Here is a 23,136-nt window from a genome sequence, read left to right on the forward strand (position 1 = left end):
AGGGGCAGGCCGGGCTGAGGGACCACCCCCCTCCCCCCCCCCCCCCCCCCCGTCTAGTGCATGAATTTTCATGCACTGGGCCTCTAGTAATAGAAAACGTAACGAAGAGTTAAGGCTTTGGAGTCAGACAGATTTGGGTTTGGGGTAGACTGTCGCTTACCAGCTGGATGAAACTTCAATTCATTGTTCAACCTCCTTGACCCTGATACTCTTTTTTTTTTTTTTTTTTTTTTTTGTAAAATGGGAATGTTAATAATAGTATCTAACATATAGTGCTGTTAGAAGGTTAAATATAATATTTGGAAACTGCATAGTACAGTGCCTAGTACAATGGTAAATCCTCATAAACATAAGCTATTGTTTTAATTATGCATTATCCCCTTAATATACTCTTAACAAACTGATATTATTTTGCATAATGGAGATAAACTGTGAAAATGGGGTGAAACTAGCTATATACTTTAAGCCTGTATCTGTTAGAATTATATTCAACTTAACCACAATGACTTAACCAAACGGGGCTCTGTTTTTTTGGGTTTTGTGTGTGTGTGTGTTTTCACATAATAAGGAATTCAGAAGTAGGCAGTATAGGGCTGGTGCAGCAGCATGAGGTCCCAGCCGCCTCCTAATTTTCTGCTCTACCACCCTTATCAGATGGCTCTCATCTCCATGGGTGAAGAGGGCTGCTCCACCACCTGACATCTGAGAAAGAAGAGCCCAGGGTGAAAGGCCTTTATTCAAAACTGTCTTTTTTTCAGGAAGTGGGGAGTGTCAGAGCCTCTATCCCTAGGAACGCCCATCTATATACCTCATTGGCCAGAACTGTGTTTCATTGCTGGCCTTTAACAACAGTGGAAGCTGGGAAGACACAGTCATGTTTTAAACTGGGCTCACTGCCACCCTAAAAAAAATAGTTGTAGCTTTGTTGAATATTGAATAAACCACCAGCTGAATCTGCCACAAAGCCACAAGAAATACCCAGCTCCCAAGCCTGTTGGTTTTCTAGCAAAGATTTATAAATGTCCTCAACACTGGGACATTCTGAGGGCATTTGCTAAGATTTTAAGTCCTACGATCATCATTGATCTACGTAACTGACAAGATAATTACCAAAGCCCTTTCGGTGTGACTCCTGAATCACTATTTCGAGTTTACTTCCGTGTTTCAATGTAAAATTAGGTTGCCATGTAGTTCAACAATCATGATCTTGGTGATGTGACTGTCTCATTTATTCAGTAAACATTTGTTGGGGATCCACTGATCTTAGAAACACAAGTAAAAGGAAAATGTAGAAGCAACATCCGAAATCCCAGTGGATATTTTTAAGGGTTAAGTTAGAGGTAACAGACATCAGTTGGCCTAGATTCTGGCAGTGATGCCCCATGTTTGGATGCTTAGAGCAGTTCCCTGGAATTCTCAAGTTCTCTATCATCAGCCTCGCTGCACTTCAGAGTACCAAGTCTTAGCCATTTTCTAGAGAATGGAAGGTTTTCTTCCATTGATTTTAAGTGGCCTGTGTGTAAAATCAGATGTGGAAAACTTTCCTGGGTCTTTACCAGTTTAACGGGTTAAAAGCCAATCAGCAATGATTCGTTGAAGCTAACTGTTGCCCTGCACTAAGCAAAACATGTCGTCCAACTATTCTGGGTTAATCTCAGGATGTTTGCTAAGAACCAATTCCACAAACCGGTTTGGTTGTAGACTTTGGCATTGATTTCTCATGTCTGAGAGGAGCTTGAATGAGACAGTGGGACAAGTACTTAAGTTCTCTGGGCCTTGGTTTTCTTATTTTTAAGAAGAGAACATTTAGCAAGAGGATCCTTAAGGTTCCTGCCGGATCTACTAAGGTTCGGAACAGAAAGAAGACTCAGTTGCTGTGGAAACCTTGATTCTGCTAGTCAGCCTTGTAAGTTGTGCGGTGTGAGCGGCTCTGGACTTTCATGCCTCGATTCCATCCTCACGGAGATAAAGGAGTTGAATTCTAAGAAATCTGAGTCCTCTGCTTGATCTAATGTTCTGTCAAGTAAAATTCCAGAGAGCTCCCTCCCAGATTCTACCAGATGGGTTCATTTTATGAAAATTCTTGGAGAAATGCTTGATGGGTTTCATCTTCCCAGGACCTATGCATGGATTTTGCTAAGTTTGTTAAGCATTAAAGTTTGAAATGAGCCCAAAGAAGATCAAGGCTGTGAACTCTTTTATGTCTAAGAATCTCCACCCCGTGTTTGTAATTGGGCGCAGATTCACAAAAACGATTGCTGAATTCTGCGATCTCGGCTGTCCTTTGAATTGGCATCTTGACCGGCAGAAAATCCCATACTTTGGAAGAGTGTTTGGAATGGTCTTTCATAGGTATCTGGTTACACCAAGACCTGCAGAAAGGTGGTCATGAGGAACCTAATAATAGATCTGTTAGGACCCACCAAGTTATCCTAAATTAAAGTGACCCTTAAAAAGAAGGGGGAAATTTTTAAGCATATAGAAAACCCCTCAAAAGTCCTTAATCACAGCTACTCCTGCACTCACAAGCAGCGCTCAGAAGGCAGCGGCTTATTCCCAGCAGAGGCCCCGCAAAGCCCGTGAAACCAGAAGATAAAGCCGGTAGCGACAGGGTCTAGCCAGCAAATCTCATGCTCTGCCCAGAACTGGCCTGATAGGTTTTAACCTTGCAGTGGATTTCAGGATTTCAGTTACAGTGTGTCTTGAAACTCTCCAGGCTTGCTAATGAAAGAAAGAAATGATCAAAATACCATCTGTCACAATGGAAAACCCAAGCGGCCCCCAAACCTCTTCCTCAATGAGCAGCCGATGCGGATTTAGTCAATCTGGACCCTTATTTGTGCGCTGAGGTCACAGTTTGGCCCATCTTCTGCTTACGGCTCTAACCAAATAAAGCCTTCCCTCTCTGCGCTTCCCTTGCCAAAGTCAGGTTGAGAGATGGTTCTTTGTGAGGATTGCCTTGGCAGGAGATACAGGGATCTTCTCACACAGCAAAACGCAGCAACAAAGCCAAATGATACACCAGTCAGGGGCTAAGTGATGTTAAAAATTGAAAAAGCAAACTACAGTCCTTACCTTTGCCCCCATTGCCTTTTTTGTTTGGTTTGCTATTGTTGTGGGGGAGGGGCTGTTTTTGTTTGTTTTGTGTGTTTTTTTTTTTCTTTTTTTTTACCAACAAAACTCCCCAAATGTCAATGTAAGGTCCAAGGTATCTTTCTTCAGTAATAACTAGTTTATTTCAGAGGGGATTTGCTTTTAGGATTCTCCCATGTGATCTTCCTCTTGCTCCTTGTATTTTTGCCGCATTGCAGTTTCTAACTTCTCTGTGGCTGGAAATATCCTAGGCTGGCACTTTTGAGAAGAGAGACGGAAAGAAATCCTAGTGTCTGTGAACTGTTGCTAAATCTGCACATGTCCACTTGTAACCAAGAATATTCAACGCAGAGCCAAAGAACAGGAGGAGAAGAAAAACCCCTTCCTGGTTTGTTGTAGACTTTGGCGTTGATTCCGTGGGCCTTGGAGGAGTTTCAGTGAGACTGTGGGTCTAGCCTCTGCTCTCCCAGAATCGCTAGCCTGGTTCCCTGAGGCAGTCACTTAAGCTCTCTGGGCCTCCGTTTCCTTATGTGTAAGAAGGGAACATTGAACAAGATGATCCTGAAGGTTCCTCCCTGAACTAAGGTTTGGGGCAGGATAGTGACTTAGTTACTGTGGAAACCCTGATTCTGTTAGTCAACCCTCTACAAGTTGTGGGGTGCCCTGGGGTGGGAGAGTCCTGGAATTTCATGCCTTGGTTTCATCCTCACAGAAATGAAGGAGCTGGATTCCAAGAATACTTGATCTAATGTTCTCTCAAGTCTGTCAAGCTCCCTCCCAGATTCTACCAGATGGTTTATTTCATGGAAATTTTTGGAGAAATGCTTGATGGGTTTCATCTTCCCAGGTTCTGTACATGAAATGACACTTGTCCCCTTGGGTCGCGATGTCATAACAGGCAGAGTTTGGACTACCCTCTCTTGGTTATTAAGCCTCCTCATTGTGAATGAGGGCCCTCGGTTCACTATAAAGGGGAAGCGCTATGTTGGGACTGCTAATACACCTGTGTTGGGTGACTCTCCTTATGCTCTGTTCCTGGTTCCCCAACTGCACAATGGGGACAAAGTGCTTGCCCCTGTGAACACACTGACTTCATGTGAAACAAAAACCTGCCTAAGGAAGAAGAAAATCCCTAAATGACATTCAAAGCAAAAACCATAGGTGGAAAATAGAGAGACAGACAACCTGTTCAGATAATACCAAATAGGAATTTATGGATATCCCAGGAATCAGAGTATAAGACTATGAAGAGAAATAAAATGCTTGTAGGAGACAAATCCTCTGAAACTCTGTATAAAATAATATACAGGGGTGGGGGGAAAAGTAGGTTTATAGTTCATATGAAAACACAATCCTATATAATAAAAGCCTAATATGCTAAGTGTCTGGTCATCCAGTCGGCCATTCAACCAATCAAAGTGTAATATGCTAATGATATGTGCTAAGGCCGCTCAACCTCTCACTAAGACGTGCACTGACCACCAGGGGGCAGACACTCAGACCAGTAGGTTACCTTGCTGTTGGGGTCCAGCTCCTGGGGACTGAGCGAGATGGGCCAGACACACCCTGGAGCCCTCCTGCGGTCCCTCCCCAGTTGTGCATCGGTGGGGTCCCTCAGCCTGGCCTGTGCCCTCTCGCAATCCAGGCTGAGGGACCACCCCCTGCTGAGTGCACAATTTTCATGCACTGGACCTCTAGTCATTAACAAATAATACAAGAATAAGCTCTGTGTTTCATGTACTCACAACTATAAACCTACTTTGCCTACATCTGTATTGGCTTTAGAAAAGTATTGTTATTCTAGTAAAAGCAATGAAAAATGCACAGCAAGAAAACCACCAACAAAATGAAAAACCAGCCTATTGAATGAGAGAAAATATTTGCAAATTGTATATCTGGTAAGGAGCTAATATCCACAATATCTAAGGAACTTAAACAATTCAAGAGAGGGAGGGAAAAACAATCCAGTTAAAAAATGGGCAGAAAATCTGAATAGACATTTTATCAGAGAAGACATACAAAATGCCAACTGGCATATGAAAAGATGCTCAACATCACTAATCATCAGAGAAATACAAATCAAATCCACAATGAGATATCACTTCAGATCTGTCAGAATGGCTATTATAAAAAAGACAAGAAATAACAAGTGTTTGTGAGAATGTGAAGAAAATAGAACCCTTGTACACTGTTGGTTGGTATAGAAATTGGTGCAGCCACTATAGAAAACAATATGGAGCTTCCTTAAAACATTAAAAATAGAACTACCATATGATATAGCAATTACACATCTGTGTATTTATCCAAAGAAAATGAAAACACTAACTTGAAAAGACATGCACCCCCATGTTAATTGCAGCATTATTTACAGTAGCCAAGATGTGGAAGCAACCTAAGTGTCCATCAATGAATGAATGAAGAAATTATATATATATATATATATAATGGAATATTATTCCACCATAAAAAAAGAAGGAAATCTTGCCTCTCTAGTGGGAATGAGCAGAGAAAAAGGCAAGTTGTGAATATTTGTTGGGTTAACCAATAAAGTGTCTGCCAGAGAGTTTGTGTTGAAGAGAATAATCTTGTGGCCTATTATTAGGAAGAAGTAAGATATGGAACCTTGGGGGTAAGGCTCATGATTGCAAACATTTCCTCTAATAAAGTCATTAAATCACGGTTCTTGTGTTGAGTTAAAACACCTATTCAGAAGGCAAATAGCCCTATTTTTCACCCAGAATTGGCCATAAACCTTAACTAGTGCTATTTCCAGGCCTCAGTCTTCCCGACCATAAAATAAGAATAATGTTTATTCCAGGCCTCACTTGAATCCTTTCATTCAATCATTCATTTATTCAACAACTATATACTACACACCTACTATGTATCAGGCACCATGTTAATGCTGAAGACACACAAATAAATAAGAGAACCCTTCCCTGGTGACTCCCATTCTAATGGGAAAGGGAGGCCAGGGGCATATTTATTGAACACTGCTGCGTGTTGGACTATGGTGGGAGCTTTATATTAAAAAGATGTATATATGATATATATGCTATGCAAACAAGTAATATAATAGGTAGAGTGGTGCAACAGAAGTATTTATAAAAGTGCTTTGGGACAGAGTAGGGGAAATGACTCATTCTGCCCCGGGAATTGGGAAGGCTTTACCAAGGCGATGAAATCGGAGATAGGGCTTGAAAATGAGCCAGACTTTGCTGGGCTGGGGACTAGCTCCTGGTGCAGGCATAGCTGACTCACAAGCACTGATGGCTTCAAAGGGACGAGTGTGTTCCCAAAGGGGCTAGTAGCTCGCTCTGCTGAGCCTTCGCTGGTGGGAGGTGATGTGGGATGCTGAAGGTGGTGGTTGCAGCCAGGTGGTGAGGGGCCTCAGAAGCCAGGTGAAGGAGTTGGGCCTTGGGGAGCCATTGGCATACAGGACAGGACCTGGTCAGATTTGCGCCTCAGACAGGTCGTGCTGGAACCTGTGAGAAGGGGCTTCTGGAATGGAGGGAGGCTGGGAGCAGAGAAGCTGTTTGGGAGGATTTTGCAAATATCCTGGTGAGAGATGATGACTCAATGAAGGCACTAGGGCTCCTTTTTTATTTTATTTTTTCCTGGTTTCCAAAATTTATTGAAAATCAAAGAATAGAAAAACTTTACATAAAAATATGTCAATTTTAGCTTCCACATTGCTGTCCACACACACACACACAATTGAGGGATGATATCTTTTTGTTAAACCTGCAGCGCGTGACCCCAGTGACCCCAGGGGTAGCCAGGCTGGTTTATCCAGTGCACTGTGATGGGGGTGGAGCATGGTGTCTGTGAGCTTTAAAGTGTGCAACCAGCCAGGCTGGTGTGACTCTGTGGTTGAGTGTTGGCCCGTGGACCAGGAGGTTGCGGTTTGACTCCCCCATCAGGGCACATGCCTAGGTTGTGGGCTTGATCCCCAGTAGGGACATGCAGGAGGCAACTGTTCAATGATTCTTTTTCATCATGGATGTTTCCCTCTCTCTCTCTCTCTCTCTCTCTCTCTCTCTCTCTCTCTCTCTCTTCCTCTTTCTGCAATCAATAAAAACTTACCTTTTTTGAAAAAATGTGCAGCCACAGGACACTTGCCACTGTCCCACAGTGGTCTCTTTACTGTAGGGTTACCATCAATATGGCTTATGCACAGAGATTAGAACAGGCCTGAATATCAGCTTTTATAAATATGTCTTCATCAATAGGTTCTAGTTTAAATATTTGAAAACAGTTTTGATAACTTTTGATCATCAAGACCTGGGGACAAAACATGCCCCTCTTTTCTGGAATGCCTCCTCCATGCGAGAGCAGCCAGCTGGAGGACCCGCGGTTACAGCTGGCTCCTCTCGGTGACAATGGGGCCAGTCCTGTTTCAAAAAGGCAGACCATGGACGTTCAGAAGCTTGACCTTGCTGCGTGCACATCACAGGTCTCACCCTAGAAATAGACAGACAGCTTGGGTGGCTGGTTGGACGTACTGAAAGACAGAGAGGAAGGAATCAAAAAAAGATTCCGAGGTAAGATCGACAGCCTCTGGTGAATGATTGGATGGGTTAAAAGACTGAGCGGGAGGAATCAAAAAAGTGACTGAAGTTTCTCATGTGGCATTTGGGTGGTGCCATTCCCAGGAAATGTGGGAGAATGCGGCATCTGCTGAGCTGCATTCCTGCTCCGGGAAAAGAGGAATGGGCCTTTTACTTCAGTACTTGTTTTGTCTCCGTAATACTCTTCCCACAGCTTCATCCAGCTGTGATTTCAAATTCATGTTCTGGGATAAGGATCCCAATGGCTGTGGTTGCCTTGTGCCTGTGAAGTGAAAACAGGTGTCTGTAGTGAATGCAGACAGCAAGCGGGGAGAGAGCTGTTCCTTGGACCAGGCTTGGGGTCCAGGCACAGGGAGGTGGCCGATCGGCCACGGATGCCCTCGTGGTGGCTCTGGCCTGCTCACCACTGCTGCAGGCTGTTCTTTCTGCTTCGCTGAAGCACAGCCTTCATAGTTTTAATAGTTTTTTTAAGGACAGTGTAAGGGATTGGACTTTTCATGATGCTTCAACTTCTCAAGTGCATGACTAATACTTGAAAGAATTAAGAGACTTCTTTATTTTGAATTGCATCTACTTGTTTGGTATGAGGCTCAATTAATTCATTCTTGTTGTGAATGTATTGGAAGACCCTGTACCCTCTTGACCTCTCCTTGTAATTAAGACTATCATCCTGCTTTGAAGCACTGTTTTGATTACACACTTTAAAGGAACTTCTAAAACACCCTCTCATCACTACGTGGCTGAAATGCCCACCGCTTGGACTCCAGGACAGTCATCTCAGAGTGGTTCTTGTCCCCAGCAGGTCAACGGCCCCTCTTTCCACCTTCCTTCTCCCCCTCCCCCGCAATCCTGCCCCTTCCCTTTTAGAAGTTTTCATTCACATATTCCAACTTTAATAAGACTAGCTCTTGTTTCTGAGTTCCAAAGAGCAGTGTTTTAACAAAACACAGCTCAGTCAATGGACCTTATCGTCGTTGGCCTTGCTGGCAAGTGCCTCACAGCAAACATTATTGCAACCTCACTGTCATTCCATCACTCCCCCCACCCCTCCCTTTCCAAACACACACTGGATTTGTTTCTCCTTTCCTTAGATTATACTATCTGGCAAGTCTGCATTCAAATAAAAACTGATCCAGTCACAGTTTTAACTAAATTGCATGAAATGAAGTTCTTTGTTCCGAATTTGTCTCTGACTGGTGGCCTGAGAATTTCATCTGCTTGGATCTTATGAGAAGTCTTTCCACTGTGTAATTATCACCACGTGGTGCCCGGCTTTATAAAGCAGCACTGTGCTTTAAGAAGATTCACAGTAATTTACTGAGGTAAAGGGCAAGATAATAACCCAGTAAATTATTTGTCTTCTTCAAAGTAAGGCCTAAAGGCCTTTTAGTGAGCAGGCAGCTGTCCTCATGGGAGCGTCCTCTTCCGTCTTTTTGGTACTTTCTCTGTCACCTGTCTTCTTATCTATATACAGTAGGTCCTCGGGTTACGTTCGAGATCCGTTCCTATGGCACAACGTAACACGATTTTCACCGTAAGTCGGAACCCACCTACATAAGCACCTACATCACTCACATGGAGCACATACACAGCAGTAATGAAGTGAAACAGTAAACAAAAATTAAAAGAAAGATAACAATTCCTGACCTTTATTTGTGGTAAATAAATAATAAAAAACATAAAGCATATATGTACATATGTCGAAATGATGGAACTTTTTTTTTTATAAATAAATTTGAGATGGTGATGTAACCACAAAATGACATACATCGAGCCTGACGTAACCTGAGGACTGCCTGTATATAAAAGCCTAAGTGACCATTTGACCGCTCGACCACTCTACCAGTAGCTATAATGCACACTGACCACCAGGGGGCAGACACTCAACGCAGGAGCCGCCCCCTGGTGGTCAGTGCGCACAATGGAAGCGCCACTCAGCTGACCAATGGGCGCCAGATGCCGGGCTCATGGCTGGTGAGCACAGCTGCGGTGGTAGCACAAGTCTCTCCCACAGACACTCCCCCTGCGCGCCCCTCCCCCATCCAGACCGGGACCAGGATCGGGACGGCAGCGGGACTGACTGGGCGCAAGCCCACTGCCGCTTCTTGGTCATGGGTGCGCCGGTATTGTCCTGGGACAGGCGCACGGAGACGGCAGCGGGGCAGCAGCGAGCCTACTGAGCGGTGACGGCGACAGGCGCAGCGGGGCCGGGATGAGCAGGAGCGGCATGGCACTTGCCCAGGCTCAGGCTCTTCCCTAGCCACCTGCCTCTTCATGCACTACTACAACCCTCAGGGGACATAGGATTGCTGGTTTCAGCTGATCCCCACAGGTCAGGCTGAGGCACCCCACTGGTGCACGAATCCGTACACCAGGCCTCTAGCATTATTATAAAAGGACTAGAGGCCCGATGCATGAGATTCATGTACTTGGGGGCAGTGGGGGGGGGGGGGGAGGAGCTCCCTCAGCCCAGCTTGCGCCCTCTCGCAGTTCAAAAGCCCTTGGGGGATGTCCGACTGACGACTTAGGCCATCCTTAGTGCTGCTATGGAGGCAGGAGAGGCTCCTGCCACTGCAGCTGCACTTGCCAGCTGTGAGCCCAGCTTCTGGCTGAGCGGCACTCCCCCTGTGGGAGTGCACTGACCATTAGGGGGCAGCTCCTGTGTTGAGTGTCTGCCCCCTGGTGGACAGTGCACATCATATCAACCAGTCATTCCACCATTTGGTTGATTTGCATATTAGCCTTTTATCATATAGGATAATCTGTTGGAGTTCAGTGAGAAGAAATAAGTTTGAGAAAATTCAAGGTAATGCTATGGATGATGATGAGAAAATATTTTTTTTTAGTTGATAGAGAACATATTAACGTCCACTTATTTCATTTATGGCTGTGAATTATGTACAGATAACTTGTGGTGCTCACCGTTTTCCAAACGTAATGAAACCTTGGCATAAATTCAGGTTGTGCAATCTTGCATTAGGAAGTTTTTATGTGGAAGAGTGTTTTAGTGTGTTCATGCTGCTATAACAAAATACCACTGACTGGGCGGCTTATAAACAACCTAGATGTATTTCTCACAGCTCTGGAGGCTGGACGCCTAAGGTCAGGGTGCCAGTGTGGGCATGTGACCTCTTCTGGATCGCAGATATTTTTACTGTGTCCTCACAGGGTGGGAAGAGTGAGGGAACTCTGGGGCTTCTTTTGTAAGAGCACTAATCCACCCTCATGACCTAAGCACCTCCCGGAAGCCCACCTCCGGATACCATCACTTTAAGGATTAGGATTTCAATATATGAATGTGGGGGAGGGGCACAAACATTCAGACCACAGCAAGCAGCTTGCAGTTGTCGTCACTGATTCTCTGTAGCATAAGTTCCTCATTAAAGACTTTGTGTAACCCTTCTGAACATAGGACAAAACTTTTCCCCATAAAGGGCAGTGAAAGTGTATTTCCTTTCAAGGGATCGAACCATTGGTTTTCGCATCAGAATCTGAGATTCAGCATTCTTGATTTACTTACTACCTTGTAGCAAAAGTCATTTCTGGAATTTTAACATGCAACTCAACCATTGACTCGTACCACATGTGTTGTTTTTTTTATTGAGTACTGACTGTACGGTGGACACAGTTCTAAACCATGCTACCCATCTACTAGAAGGTTGGGTCTGCTGGCCTTTAGTGATGAGAGTGAGAAAACACCGGAGACTTGACTAAAATTGGGATTCATTTGCCACCGCAACGTTCAAGTATAGCCTTCTCAGAGACAGCAAATGAGCATGAAGACCAGAGGTTACTGGGACTTCTTTGTAGTTACCAGCCGCATTCGTCGAAGGAAGCCTCTGCTTAACTCCTGAATGTTGACTAAACTGAAATTCGTTCATGTTCTTTTGGTGCAGAGACAGAAAAGCTTGTGCTAGAGGCAGGCAACGGATTGCCATCCTGGAAATTCAATGACCAGCTTTTCCCCTGCGATGTGTGTGGGAAAGTCTTTGGCCGACAGCAGACCTTGTCCCGACACCTCTCGCTGCACACAGGTGAGTCGGTCAGCCTCACTGCTGTGCCTTCCCGGGTCTGGATCACCAGCGCCTCCATTACCAAGAAGCTGAGTTGCTCTAAGAGAATTATTACAGGAAGTGATGGGAGTGTTTTATCATGGCCTCCTCAGGCCATTTAACCGGGCGTGTTCAAATAAGGCCCTGGATAGAGTTTCTTATTTGTATTGAAAGGACTCATAGAGTTCAAGTAGGATTGATGAGAAAAGATGCACATTTAAGCATAGTTGGGTAAAATTTCTCAACTCCAAGGAATTTATTGATCTTGTTGGCACAGGGGATGGAGCTGTATCCCATCTGATTGGGCTCATCTTATTGTAGGTGGCAGCAGTAGGGACACCTTGGTGGAGGAACAGGCACTGTCCTTGTTTATATATGATAGTAAAGAAATACGGTTGATTCTGTGTGCTGGGAAAGGGAAAGCAACCAAGTTCAGGAGGAAAGGAGGAATACAGATTAACTTAATGCAGCAAAAATAAGGGAAGACAAAAGAAATACAGTAGAATCGATTGTAAACATAAAGCAAGATAGAAATAATAAAATGAAGTTTTCCATATTTACACCCAAGGTCAGACTTTCTAAAAGTTCAGATGTATCTTATTTATAGGAAATGACAAAGAAAATAAGTAGAGATTTCCCATATCACATGAAATCATAAAGAAGGCAGGGTAGGCAGTATTAATATAACAAGATTACTTTTCATATGTATAAAATCACTAGACAAAATTTAGTCATATTCTTAAGCCCAAAGAAAACTTTAATATGTTCAGAAAAGTGGAGTTTTATAGGTCACATGCTCTGCTCATACTCAGATGAAATTTAAAATAACCAAAGGCCAATAAAATGCCCTAGCTAACCAGGTCAAAGAACAGGAAGAAAATAAAAACTCAAATTATAGACATCTAGAAGAAATGAAAAGGGGAACACTTCATTCCTAGGCCTGGAACAAAAACAGCTTCAGCTCTGGTCAGAGGACAATTCATAGGCTTAAATGTTTTAATTAGAAGAGAAGAAACACAGAAAGGAACTTAGCACGCATCTTAAAGAACTAGTAAAGAACCCTAGCCAGTTTGGCTCAGTGGATAGAGCATCGGCCTGCGGACTGAAGGGTCCCAGGTTCGATTCCGGTCAAGGGCACATACCTTGGTTGCAGGCTCCTACCTGGCCCAGGCCCTGGTCAGGATGTGTGCAAGAACCAACCAATCAATATTTCTCTCCATCTTTCCCTCTCTCTTCCAATCTCTAAAAATCAGTGGAAAAATATCCTCGGATGGGGATTAAAAAAAAAAAAAAAAAGAACTGGTAAAAGAAAAACAAAATCTAGGAAGAAAAAGACCACAAAAAAGATTAATTTCTTTAATCCTGATTAAGAAAGGAAAAGGAAGCAAAACTATTCAAAATTAGGAATGGAAAAGGAAGCCTAATCATTAATGCTATTAAAGAATTTTTGGAGAATAAGGGCAACTCTATGACAAAAAGAAAAGAACTGCTAAAAACTTAGATGACATAGCTAATTTAAGCAAAATTTCCAAAATTGACCCCAGGGGAGGAAAAAAAACTTAAGCAAATCAGTTACCAAAGGGAAATTTGGAAAGACGATGAAGGAGATAATATTATTGATAAAGGTATCAGGTCCAGATGGGTTCTTTGTAACCTTTTAAGAGTAGGAAAGTCCAGTATTATAAACCTTTCCAAATGATAGAAAAAGAAAGTTCAGCAATTCACGTTAATACCAAAATTAACAACCTTGCTTATTAATACAAATGCAAAAATTCCAGAGAGGACTCTCTCTTATCTGCACCTCAGGGCCCCTTTCCCTAGCCCTGCTGAGCCCAGGCCAGCAGCCCCTCAGATGTTGGGGGCCACCTGTAATTACAGCCATGCCTTGCATGTTGTTGTGGAAAAACCTGTCTGTGTCCTTCCCCGTGAAGCAGACAAGACAGGTATTTTTCTTTTCGAAGGCCAGCTCGGTCTGCAGGGGAAGAGCAGAAGGACAGAAAACGAGGTAGCTCCTGTCTTCCGCTGCCCTCCGCGGCCTTGATCTGCACAGTGAAAGCCGGGGCTGCTCCTTCACTTTAATTTGCTTGACTCACCAAATGTATTCCGACGGCCACTCTGGAGGAGTCCTGAAACACTGTCAGTGCTAGGAGAGAGTGCCCATTAAGAAAGTAATTGAGAAATTTTATTTTATGTAAAATGTAAATTTCCAATTCAATTATTTCACATGAGTCATTTTTTATTCCTTTAATTTCATTAGTTTTTTATTTCTTGGCTGACCCAGGCCTGGAGCTTAGGGAACATGATGGAGCTTCTTTTACTCACCAGTCCTGCGAACAGTTTCACTCCTCCTTCCCTGGCTTAGCACCCACCCACACCTGACACGTGGGGAGGCGTGTGCTCACACACTCACAGCACACACGCACACTCACACACACACTCACCGCACACTCTCATACACACTCACACACTCACAGCACACACACACACACTCACACACACTCACAGCACACTCTCATGTGCACACACACACTCACAGCACACTCTCATGCACACTCACACACTCACAGCACACTCACACACACACTCACAGCACACTCTCATGCGCACACACACACTCACAGCACACTCTCACACACACACTCACAGCACACTCTCATGCACACTCACACACTCACAGCACACTCTCATGCACACTCACACACACACACACTCACAGCATTCTCTCATCCACACACACGCGCGTGCGTGCGCACGCACACACACATGCACTAATATGCTTTTAGCTCGCCTTAGCCTGTGGGTGTCCAGGAAAAAGTAGATGATCCAATTGCCTGGGGACTTTATTTTATCTTTGGAAATGTTAATACAGGAGTGACCTGCCGGGTAAAGACTTTTTAGAGACTTACAATTCCAAGGTGTTCCCTTTGTCCCCACTTGAAATGAGACTTGAATACCGCCCCCCACTCTTCCTTGATACCCTTAAGTGGTCTCTTGCAAGGTGTTGGGATTTCATTTCTCAGATCAGCTGGGGGTTTTCTGCTCTTTCTCCTCCAGAGGAAAGAAAATACAAATGCCACTTGTGCCCCTACGCTGCTAAGTGCCGCGCGAACCTGAACCAGCACCTGACCGTCCACTCGGTGAAGCTGGTGAGTACGGACACTGAGGACATTGTCAGCGCCGTCACCTCTGAAGGCAGTGACGGGAGGAAGCACCCTTATTATTACAGGTGAGCTGGGGCTGGAACCCTAGTCCAGCCTTCCCACCCTCCCTGCCGTCTGCGAGGCAGACCTGACAGACACCTCTGCTCAACAGACGCACTGGCCTGCATTGTCATAGTTGCTTTGCTTAGATGAGACCCTACAGTTGCAATGACTCCCCCTGGCATGGTGCCTGGTGGAATGAATTGAAAGGGAAACGGTCTGAGAGGTGGCTCTCGCCCCTGGGTGGGGGCGGGGAGCTCCAGAGAGCGGCAGGGCTCTGGGATTATTAGCTTCCAGGGCTGGGCAGCTGGCGAGCTCCTGCCCTAGTAACTGAGCCCTTTGCTGCTTCCTGAGAGTGTCCGCAGGAAAGGAGACGAGGAAACATAAACCCAAGAACCCTGAGGAAGTAGCCGTGAAGGCATAGCTGCTTCTCCTCGAGTCGCGTTTTGTCCTTTAGTGGCTGGAATTTTATGGTTTTTTCCCATTCTGGCCATAAATCAGTATTTGGTTTGGGTGCCATAAAACCCCAAATCTTACCCACGAGAGAGGCTGTAGGGATTGGTAGAAACTTGCATTTGCATGAAATGTCTCCATGGATGGGTGGCTTCTATCGGGAATTGTCACAGGCAGGAGTGCCATCCAACGACCTGTGTGCTCTCACTGCTACCCAGGAGGTTTCCAGAGGCAGGGGAGGCAGTGGGAGGCAGTGGGAGGCAGGGGAGGCAGGGGAGGCAGTGGGAGGCAGTGGGAGGCAGGGGGAGGCAGGAAAGGCAGGGGAGGTAGGGGAGGCAGGGGAGGCAGTGGGAGGCAGGGGAGGCAGTGGGAGGCAGGGGAGGCAGTGGGAGGCAGGGGAGGCTGGGGAGGCAGTGGGAGGTAGAGGAGGCAGTGGGAGGTAGGGGAGGCAGGGGAGGCAGTGGGAGGCAGGGGAGGCAGTGGGAGGCAGGGGAGGCAGTGGGAGGCAGTGGGAGGCAGGGGAGGCAGGGGAGGCAGTGGGAGGCAGGGGAGGCAGGGGAGGCGGTGGGAGGCAGGGGAGGCTGGGAGGCAGTGGGAGGCAGGGGAGGCGGTGGGAGGCAGGGGAGGCAGTGGGAGGCAGTGGGAGGCAGTGGGAGGCTGGGAGGCAGGGGAGGCGGTGGGAGGCAGGGGAGGCAGTGGGAGGCAGTGGGAGGCGGTGGGAGGCGGTGGGAGGCAGGGGAGGCAGTGGGAGGCAGTGGGAGGCAGTGGGAGGCTCGAGGGAGTGCAGGGCGCGCCACGCTGCTCCGTGTACCAGCCGCACTCATGTCTTGGCAAGGCTGTGCTGCATCCCTTTGCCCCAAGGAATCGTGAGAAGGCATGCAGCATCTGGAATCTGGAATCTTTAATTAACTCTCTGATTATTTAACATCGTTATAGCGTGGATGGGATTGTTACATATTCGGGCACTAAATCCATGTAGCCCAGCGACCACTTCAGAGGCATCTGAGAAAGCAGAATTTCCTAATGGGGAGGACAGTGTGTACAAGCCCGTTTTCTGAGTGTACTGGGCGTGAGTGGGTCGCCTGCATTTAGAATATCGCTCCTCTCTCCCCCTCTTTCCTTCGTCCTCTCATGTAGCTGCCATGTGTGTGGATTTGAGACCGAGCTCAACGTCCAGTTTGTCAGCCACATGTCCCTCCACGTGGACAAGGAGCAGTGGATGTTCTCCATCTGCTGCACTGCCTGCGACTTCGTCACCATGGAGGAGGCAGAGATAAAGGCTCACATTGGCACCAAGCACACAGGTGACCATTCCCATCGGTCCTTCTCGCCTCCATTCCCTGCCACCCCAGACTGCCTGTCCACCTGGCAGAAGCAGCCTCATCGCCATGTGACACTGACATCTCCTTCCTCAGAAGGAAGAACGTCCCCGGGGGTAGCAGAGCCACACTTCCCTGTGGCCACAGTGCCATGGCCGGGCACGGCTTGTGCACCGGCTGATCTGAAACACTCACAGGTTGGGACGGTTGAGAGGGGCTGAGCTGTCTGCTTGCCATCATCCTCTAGTAACAGCCATTGCTTTCCCGACGCCCCAGGCTTGCACCTTTGCACGCCGGGTCCCATATAAGCCTCCTAACGACCCCTGAGGCCCATACTACTGTTATCATACTACAGAGGCTGAGAGCTGAGGCTTCACAGAGGGGAGGTATTCTGTCCAAGGTCAACCTTAGGATATGACTCCAGAAACTCAGACCAGAACAGTCATCATTCTAGAACCTTCTTTCTGAGCCGCTGACATTCTGGCAGCCCCACCCAAACCTTGGCAAAGGCTGGACCTCTGTTTTGCTGGGCCAGGCACCACGCACCTACCGCTGCGGGCTCTGCTCCTTGCGTGACTCCGCAGCCCTGACACGCTCCGTGATGCTGCGTGGCCCGTCTGTTCAGGGGCAAGGAAGACCAGATGCTCCTGAATCGACCCAGTCTCTCCCCGGGCCGCAGCCACGCCTTTGCCAGGGCTCCCTTTCATTTCCGACTCTTGCCATTCTGGTTAATTTCTTCTATTTAATGAAGTTAACATTTTGACTTTGCCATGCAATTATCCTCTCGCAAGTGATGGTTACAAATGACACTGACGAGGAGTCCTTATGTGAGAATGAGGAAGAGCTCCCTGCCTTTGCTACAAATCACAAGCTGGGGTTGCTGACTGCAGGCCTGGGTGCTGGAGCGGCCCCTCACATCACTGGCACTTGAAGGATTCAGGAAGGGAAATTTCCCTGACATTTGTGCTGACGATGTGCGTGGTCAAGAAGGATCTCTCTGTGCTTTCCTGGCCGCTCTGGCTCCGTGGTGCCAACAGCAATAAAAGCTTGTTTTTGTCAGTAAGTTGAGCAGCTCTGACTTGGAGGTCTGCAGAGAGCTGTTCTGCTGAGTGAGAAGGTGCCATTTTTACAGTCGGTTGTCTGACCATAACCACATTAGCACCGTGGGCAGCAGGTGAGCTGGGAAACCCACGTCGAAGACCAATTAAATCCAGCATTTCTGGAGTGGCTGCTGGAGGGAAAGCCAGCCTCTCTCCCGTTTCCACGGGCTCTTCAGATACTCTCTTTTCTGTTATTCTCCCATTCTCCTAGCCTTCTCCGCCCCAAAGTATGCCTAAACCCGGCCCAGAACCTCCCTCCCCCGCCCCCCACCCCACCTCAAGAAGACCATAGAAACCACAATGGCTGGAAGGGAGTTGGACTTCCAATCTCTAATTTTGCGAGTCCTGTTCTCTAATTGGATTTACCTGTCACAGGAACAGGCACCTTTTCTTCTAGTGCCCTAGGCCCTAGGGGATCTGCAATGCCATCTGGTTACCTGAATGAACTTGTGGTGAGCTTTAATCAACACAAAATTTATAACTGGTCACCCACAGAACCCACGTGCTTTCTCACACTTCCTTACTGGCTGCTCTTAGCCAAGGTACGCTTGGGAATGGGGTGTTTCTGCAGTGACCCCTCCTTACTCCCTTTCTCCCTCTCCGGGCTCCTGTCGCTGCGGAGAACATCAGCAAGGGGAACATATTCTTTCTGGTGCTGGGACATCCTCAATGCAAGTTTTGCTGCAATTTTTAAAAGTTGTGATAACGGTGGTGAGGAATTTGAATAGCTGTTTGGAAAATACAGCCATCAATACTTACCTCACACTGACACCAAAATAACCTACACAATCCTTGTTTACTATCTGTCCTAGAAAGGCTTGAGGAAAATAGAATAGAATATTCATCAAACACAGCGAGGAAGATTTGTAAATGCTTAATGGATAACAAGAAATCACAAAGGAAAAGAATCAAGAGATTGGACACATAAAAACTTCTTTTTTTTTTGCGAAAGAAAGAAAGAAGAGAAGGGAAACCAAGTAAAACCCCACATTCTGAAAATGTGTTTGTAAAAATGACAAAAAGCTCATGTATTTAATTAGAACGTTCATATAAATGGGTAAGAAACACTTTGGGTCTCTAAGAATTTGGAAAGAACATGAACAGCCAATTCACGGTAAAAAAAAAAAAAAAAGTAAAAGCTAATTGCTTAACCTAAGAAAAAATGCTCAACCTCACTGAGCAGTCAAGGCGAAGCTCAAGGGCGGCTTGTCTTGCCCTGCTACGTTAGGAGCACATGCTACAGTGTCGCCCACTGTCGCCGGGCGCTGCTGGTACTCTTGTGCCTATGGCCTGCAGAGGAGCAGAACTGAGGGAAACTATTTAGGTAATATATATACTAAGAGGCTTGAAAATGTAATGCTCTGTGACCCAGTAATCCCACTTCTGGGAATTTATCTGTAGGGGGAAAAAAATCAACCAGCAAAATATTAATTTTTAACTTAAAATTTAATTTTAAGGAAATATGTAAGTAGAGCAGGATAAGTCCCCTCCTTGGATCTGCAGTACAGTTTCCCTATATTTTTTCACCTTAATGTAAAACTATGGGGTTGCACTGAATTAGTTTGGGGAGAGCTGACATCTTAATGTTGAGTCTCCTGAACCATGAATAGTATATGCTTCCAGTTATTTGGATTTATAAGTACATCTTTATCGCAGGGTACCATACCACTTCACATGTAGTAGAAGACCTCACAATAGCATACTTCCATTTCTTCCCCACCAGCTGTTATGTTATTGTTCTCATATGTGTATGTGCTATAAATATTACATTATTAATGGTTTTTTTAAACAAAATTAGTTTTATTACTTTTTAAAGAGCTTTAAATAAGAAAAACTCACATATTTACCCATATAGTTGTCATTTCTGGTGCTCTCCATTCTTTTATGTAGATCCATTTTTACATTAGTATAATTTCCCTTCTGCCTGAAGAACTTGTTTTAACATTTCTTTGTAATTCAGGTCTACAGGTAATTAATTCTTTCAGCTTTTATATATCCTTTTTCTTTTGCCTTTGCTTGTGAAATATGTTTTCATACTTTAAAGATGTTGTTCCACTCCTTCACACTTGCATTGTGTACAGTGAAAAATCTGCTGTCATCCTTTTTTTGTTCCTCTGCACATAATGTGTCCTTTTTCGTCTGGCTGCTTTTAGGACTTTTTTATTTATCACTGGTTTTGAGCAATTTGATTATAATGTCCCTTGTAGAGATTTCATCATCTTTCTTATGCTTGGGACTCATTGCACTGCTTGGATCAATGGTTGTATGGTGTTCCTCAAATTTGGAAAGTTTTTGACTATTTCAAGTATATTTTCCTGCCTTCCCTGCCCAATCAGGGACTCCAATTAAGCTTATACTAAGCTGCCTGAAGGCATCCCACAGTTCACTGGGTGCTCTTTTTATTTTTGTGATTCTTTTCTCTTTCTGTTTCAGATAATTTCTATTGCTATTATCTTCAGGTTCACGAATCTTTTCTTTACTGTGTCTAAATTGTTAGCGGTCCCATCCAGTGTATTGTTCATCTCAGACATTGTAATTTTCATCTCTAGAAATTTGATTTGGGTATTTTTTTTGTATCTTCCATCTCTCTACTTAACTTTTTTAACATATGGAATACAATTATATTACTGTTCTCATGTCCTTGTCTGCAAATTCCAACAACTGGGTCAGTTTTCATTGGTTGATATTCTCCCCTTTGGGTTGTGTTTTGTTTCTCTGCATGCTTGAGAATCTTTGAATGTCAGACATTGTGGTTTTTACCTTATTAGGTGCCAGATACTTTATATTCCTATAAATATTCTTGAAACTTTGATCCTCTTGGGTCTTGCTTTTATGACTTGTCAGATGGGTCTGGAGCAGTGCCCCATCTAGGGCTAATTATCTCCCACTACTAAAAGAACTTCCTGTTTTCTACCCACTGCCTTAGGAATTACAAGTTTTTTCCAATCTGGCTGGTGGAAACAGGCACTGTTCTCTAAGCCTTTCAGATGGCTTATTTTCCCTCCAATACATGCTCCAATCCATACTCTGCTGAATACACCGGGAGATCCTCTGCAGGTCTCTGAGTTCTTCCCCTCTAGTACTCTGTCCTTCAAGGTCCCGCCATGTTGATCTCCCAGACCACCAGTCTTGTCTCCTCAAATCAGCAGGTCAACTGGGTTCCACCTCCATACCCCTCCCTACACTGCAGTCTGGAAGGTCTTTCCTGCCTCTCAGGGGTCATTCTTCTTCATTGCCTGGTGTCCAGTATTGTGAAAACTATTGTTTGATATGTTTTGACTGTCTTTTTGTTAGTTGTTTCAGTAGCGATGATAAATTCCGTCTCTTGAATGGAAGCAGAAGTCTACTGACACTAGGTTTTAATGGTCTATTGACTGTTTACTGCTGGCTTTGAGGGAGAATTCAGGGCGCTGATGAAGAACATGGATGCTAGAGTCAGACCAACTGACTCACCTCATTGTGCCTCCCCATCCTCATCTGTAAAATGGGGGTGATAATAGTTGTGCCTTAGCAGTTTTGTGTTTTTTTTTTAGAATAAAATGAGACAAGGCATTTAAAGCATGACCGAGATTCTGGAACTTGGCAACACTTTCAGTACATCTTAGCTACTACTGTCATTTATTTTAATTATAGTAAGCTATCCATAAACCCTCATCAAATGAATGAGGGCCTGCTCTTGGCCCCAAGTACCGTGAGTGTCATCACCAGAGGTGACCGCGACCTGGGACCCCAGCAGGTGCCCTAGAGGAGCTGGAGACCGCAGCTTATGCCCCCTGAATGATGGTGTAGCCATGAGACACAGCCCCACACCCCCCCGACTTCTGTTTATCCCAGGGTGTCCATCTCCTAAATAACAGACTTGGTTTTTTTTTTCTTTTTTAGTGGAAGACAGGAAGACCCCAAGTGAATCAAACAGCCCCTCATCATCCTCCCTCTCCGCTCTGAGTGATTCAGCCAACAGCAAAGATGACTCAGACAGCTCCCAGAAAAACAAGAGCGGGAACAGCCTGCTGGTCATCTCTGTTGTGCCCGGGAGCCAACCCTCACTGAATAGTGAGGAGAAGCCCGAGAAAGGTAAGGGAGGAGGTGGCGTGGCCTGCTCAGCCCTCCCCACTCCGGAGGCATGACCCCCTTGTCAGGAGGGGTGTTGGAAGCAGATATTGGGTCCCAGAACGTTCCTTTTGGCTTGATTTGCACCCAATATGGGGTGGAAGGATGGGGAGTGTGACACTGACTCCAAAGCTGTTAACTTCTTTTAGCACAGAGATGCAGGGAACAGCGTCTGGAAGGGTATAAAAAACTGGGGGGAGGGGTGAAGAAAGGGGGTCTCGGCCCTGCTCCCGCCCTCCTGTCCCTCTACCCCACGCACCTGTACACCCAGCTTCGGTCCTTCCAGGGTTCGAATGCGTTTTTTGCAACTTTGTCTGCAAGACGAAGAACATGTTTGAGCGCCATCTGCAGATACACCTCATCACCCGGATGTTTGAGTGTGACGTGTGCCACAAGTTCATGAAGACCCCCGAACAGCTGCTGGAGCATAAGAAATGCCACACTGTCCCCACCGGTGGGCTCAAGTAAGGAAAGCAAGTACAGAACCTTTTACTGTGTTGTTATTAAACACCCTTCCCCCACCCTCACCCCGGCCCCTCCCCTGAAGATTTTGGGGTCACCGAGAGGGAGAGCTTGGCATGAGGGGAGTTAGGCAGGCACCTCTGCTGCCTTTAGCTGGGTGTGAATCAGACCTGTCCCCAAGGGGGTCAGCAGACATCAGCAGGAGAATCCATTGTACAAATAGCCCGGGATTCGGAGCAAGCAGGAAGGCATGTTGGAGCGTCTGAGCACGCAGGGGTAGACTCATCCCACACTGCCTGGGTTTTGTTCAGACTTGATGGTAATGGACTTGGGTTAGTGTCCCCAAGTGTAAATCATTACACTGTCACTGCACTTCACCATCTCTGTTTTTTTTTAGGCGACTTGCCAGGTATCTTTTAAATAAGTATCGCAACCACTTCATCCACACCCCGCCCCAAGTAATGGAACCTTGCCAGTTTGAACAGGCAGGAGGCAGCGTTTTCCACGCAAGGCCCATGAGCCTCTCAGGTCCCTGCAGACGTGCCTTATGCCTTCCCGGGACCTGGAATTGGGATTCCCTGCCTGAGAGCTGATGTTTTCTGTCACGTATTCACAGATTCCTCCCCGCAGAGACCTAGGCAGTTAGCATCATCATCAGCCAATATTTGCAGGAAGCCCTCGGTCTGAAGCGAGACTAATCAGTCATTATCCAGTGTACGGTGCGTCTGGCTTGATTAGGTGCTAGAGGGCAAATAAGGAATAAAACCTAATTTCCA

General features: G+C 45.8%; 1 protein-coding gene across 1 annotated transcript in view; it reads left to right on the plus strand.

Annotated features, from left to right (window-relative positions):
* Positions 1–23,136, plus strand: part of ZNF827 (zinc finger protein 827) — a 165,725-nt gene that overhangs the window by 139,013 nt on the left and 3,576 nt on the right. Inside the window, 5 exon segments of the mRNA XM_054717698.1 lie at positions 11,561–11,698; positions 14,771–14,942; positions 16,507–16,673; positions 21,671–21,862; positions 22,185–22,362. Coding sequence (XP_054573673.1) covers positions 11,561–11,698; positions 14,771–14,942; positions 16,507–16,673; positions 21,671–21,862; positions 22,185–22,362 — 847 coding nt within the window.

The sequence above is a fragment of the Eptesicus fuscus genome, chromosome 6, assembly GCF_027574615.1.
Source record: "Eptesicus fuscus isolate TK198812 chromosome 6, DD_ASM_mEF_20220401, whole genome shotgun sequence".
Classification (NCBI taxonomy): Eukaryota; Metazoa; Chordata; class Mammalia; order Chiroptera; family Vespertilionidae; genus Eptesicus; species Eptesicus fuscus.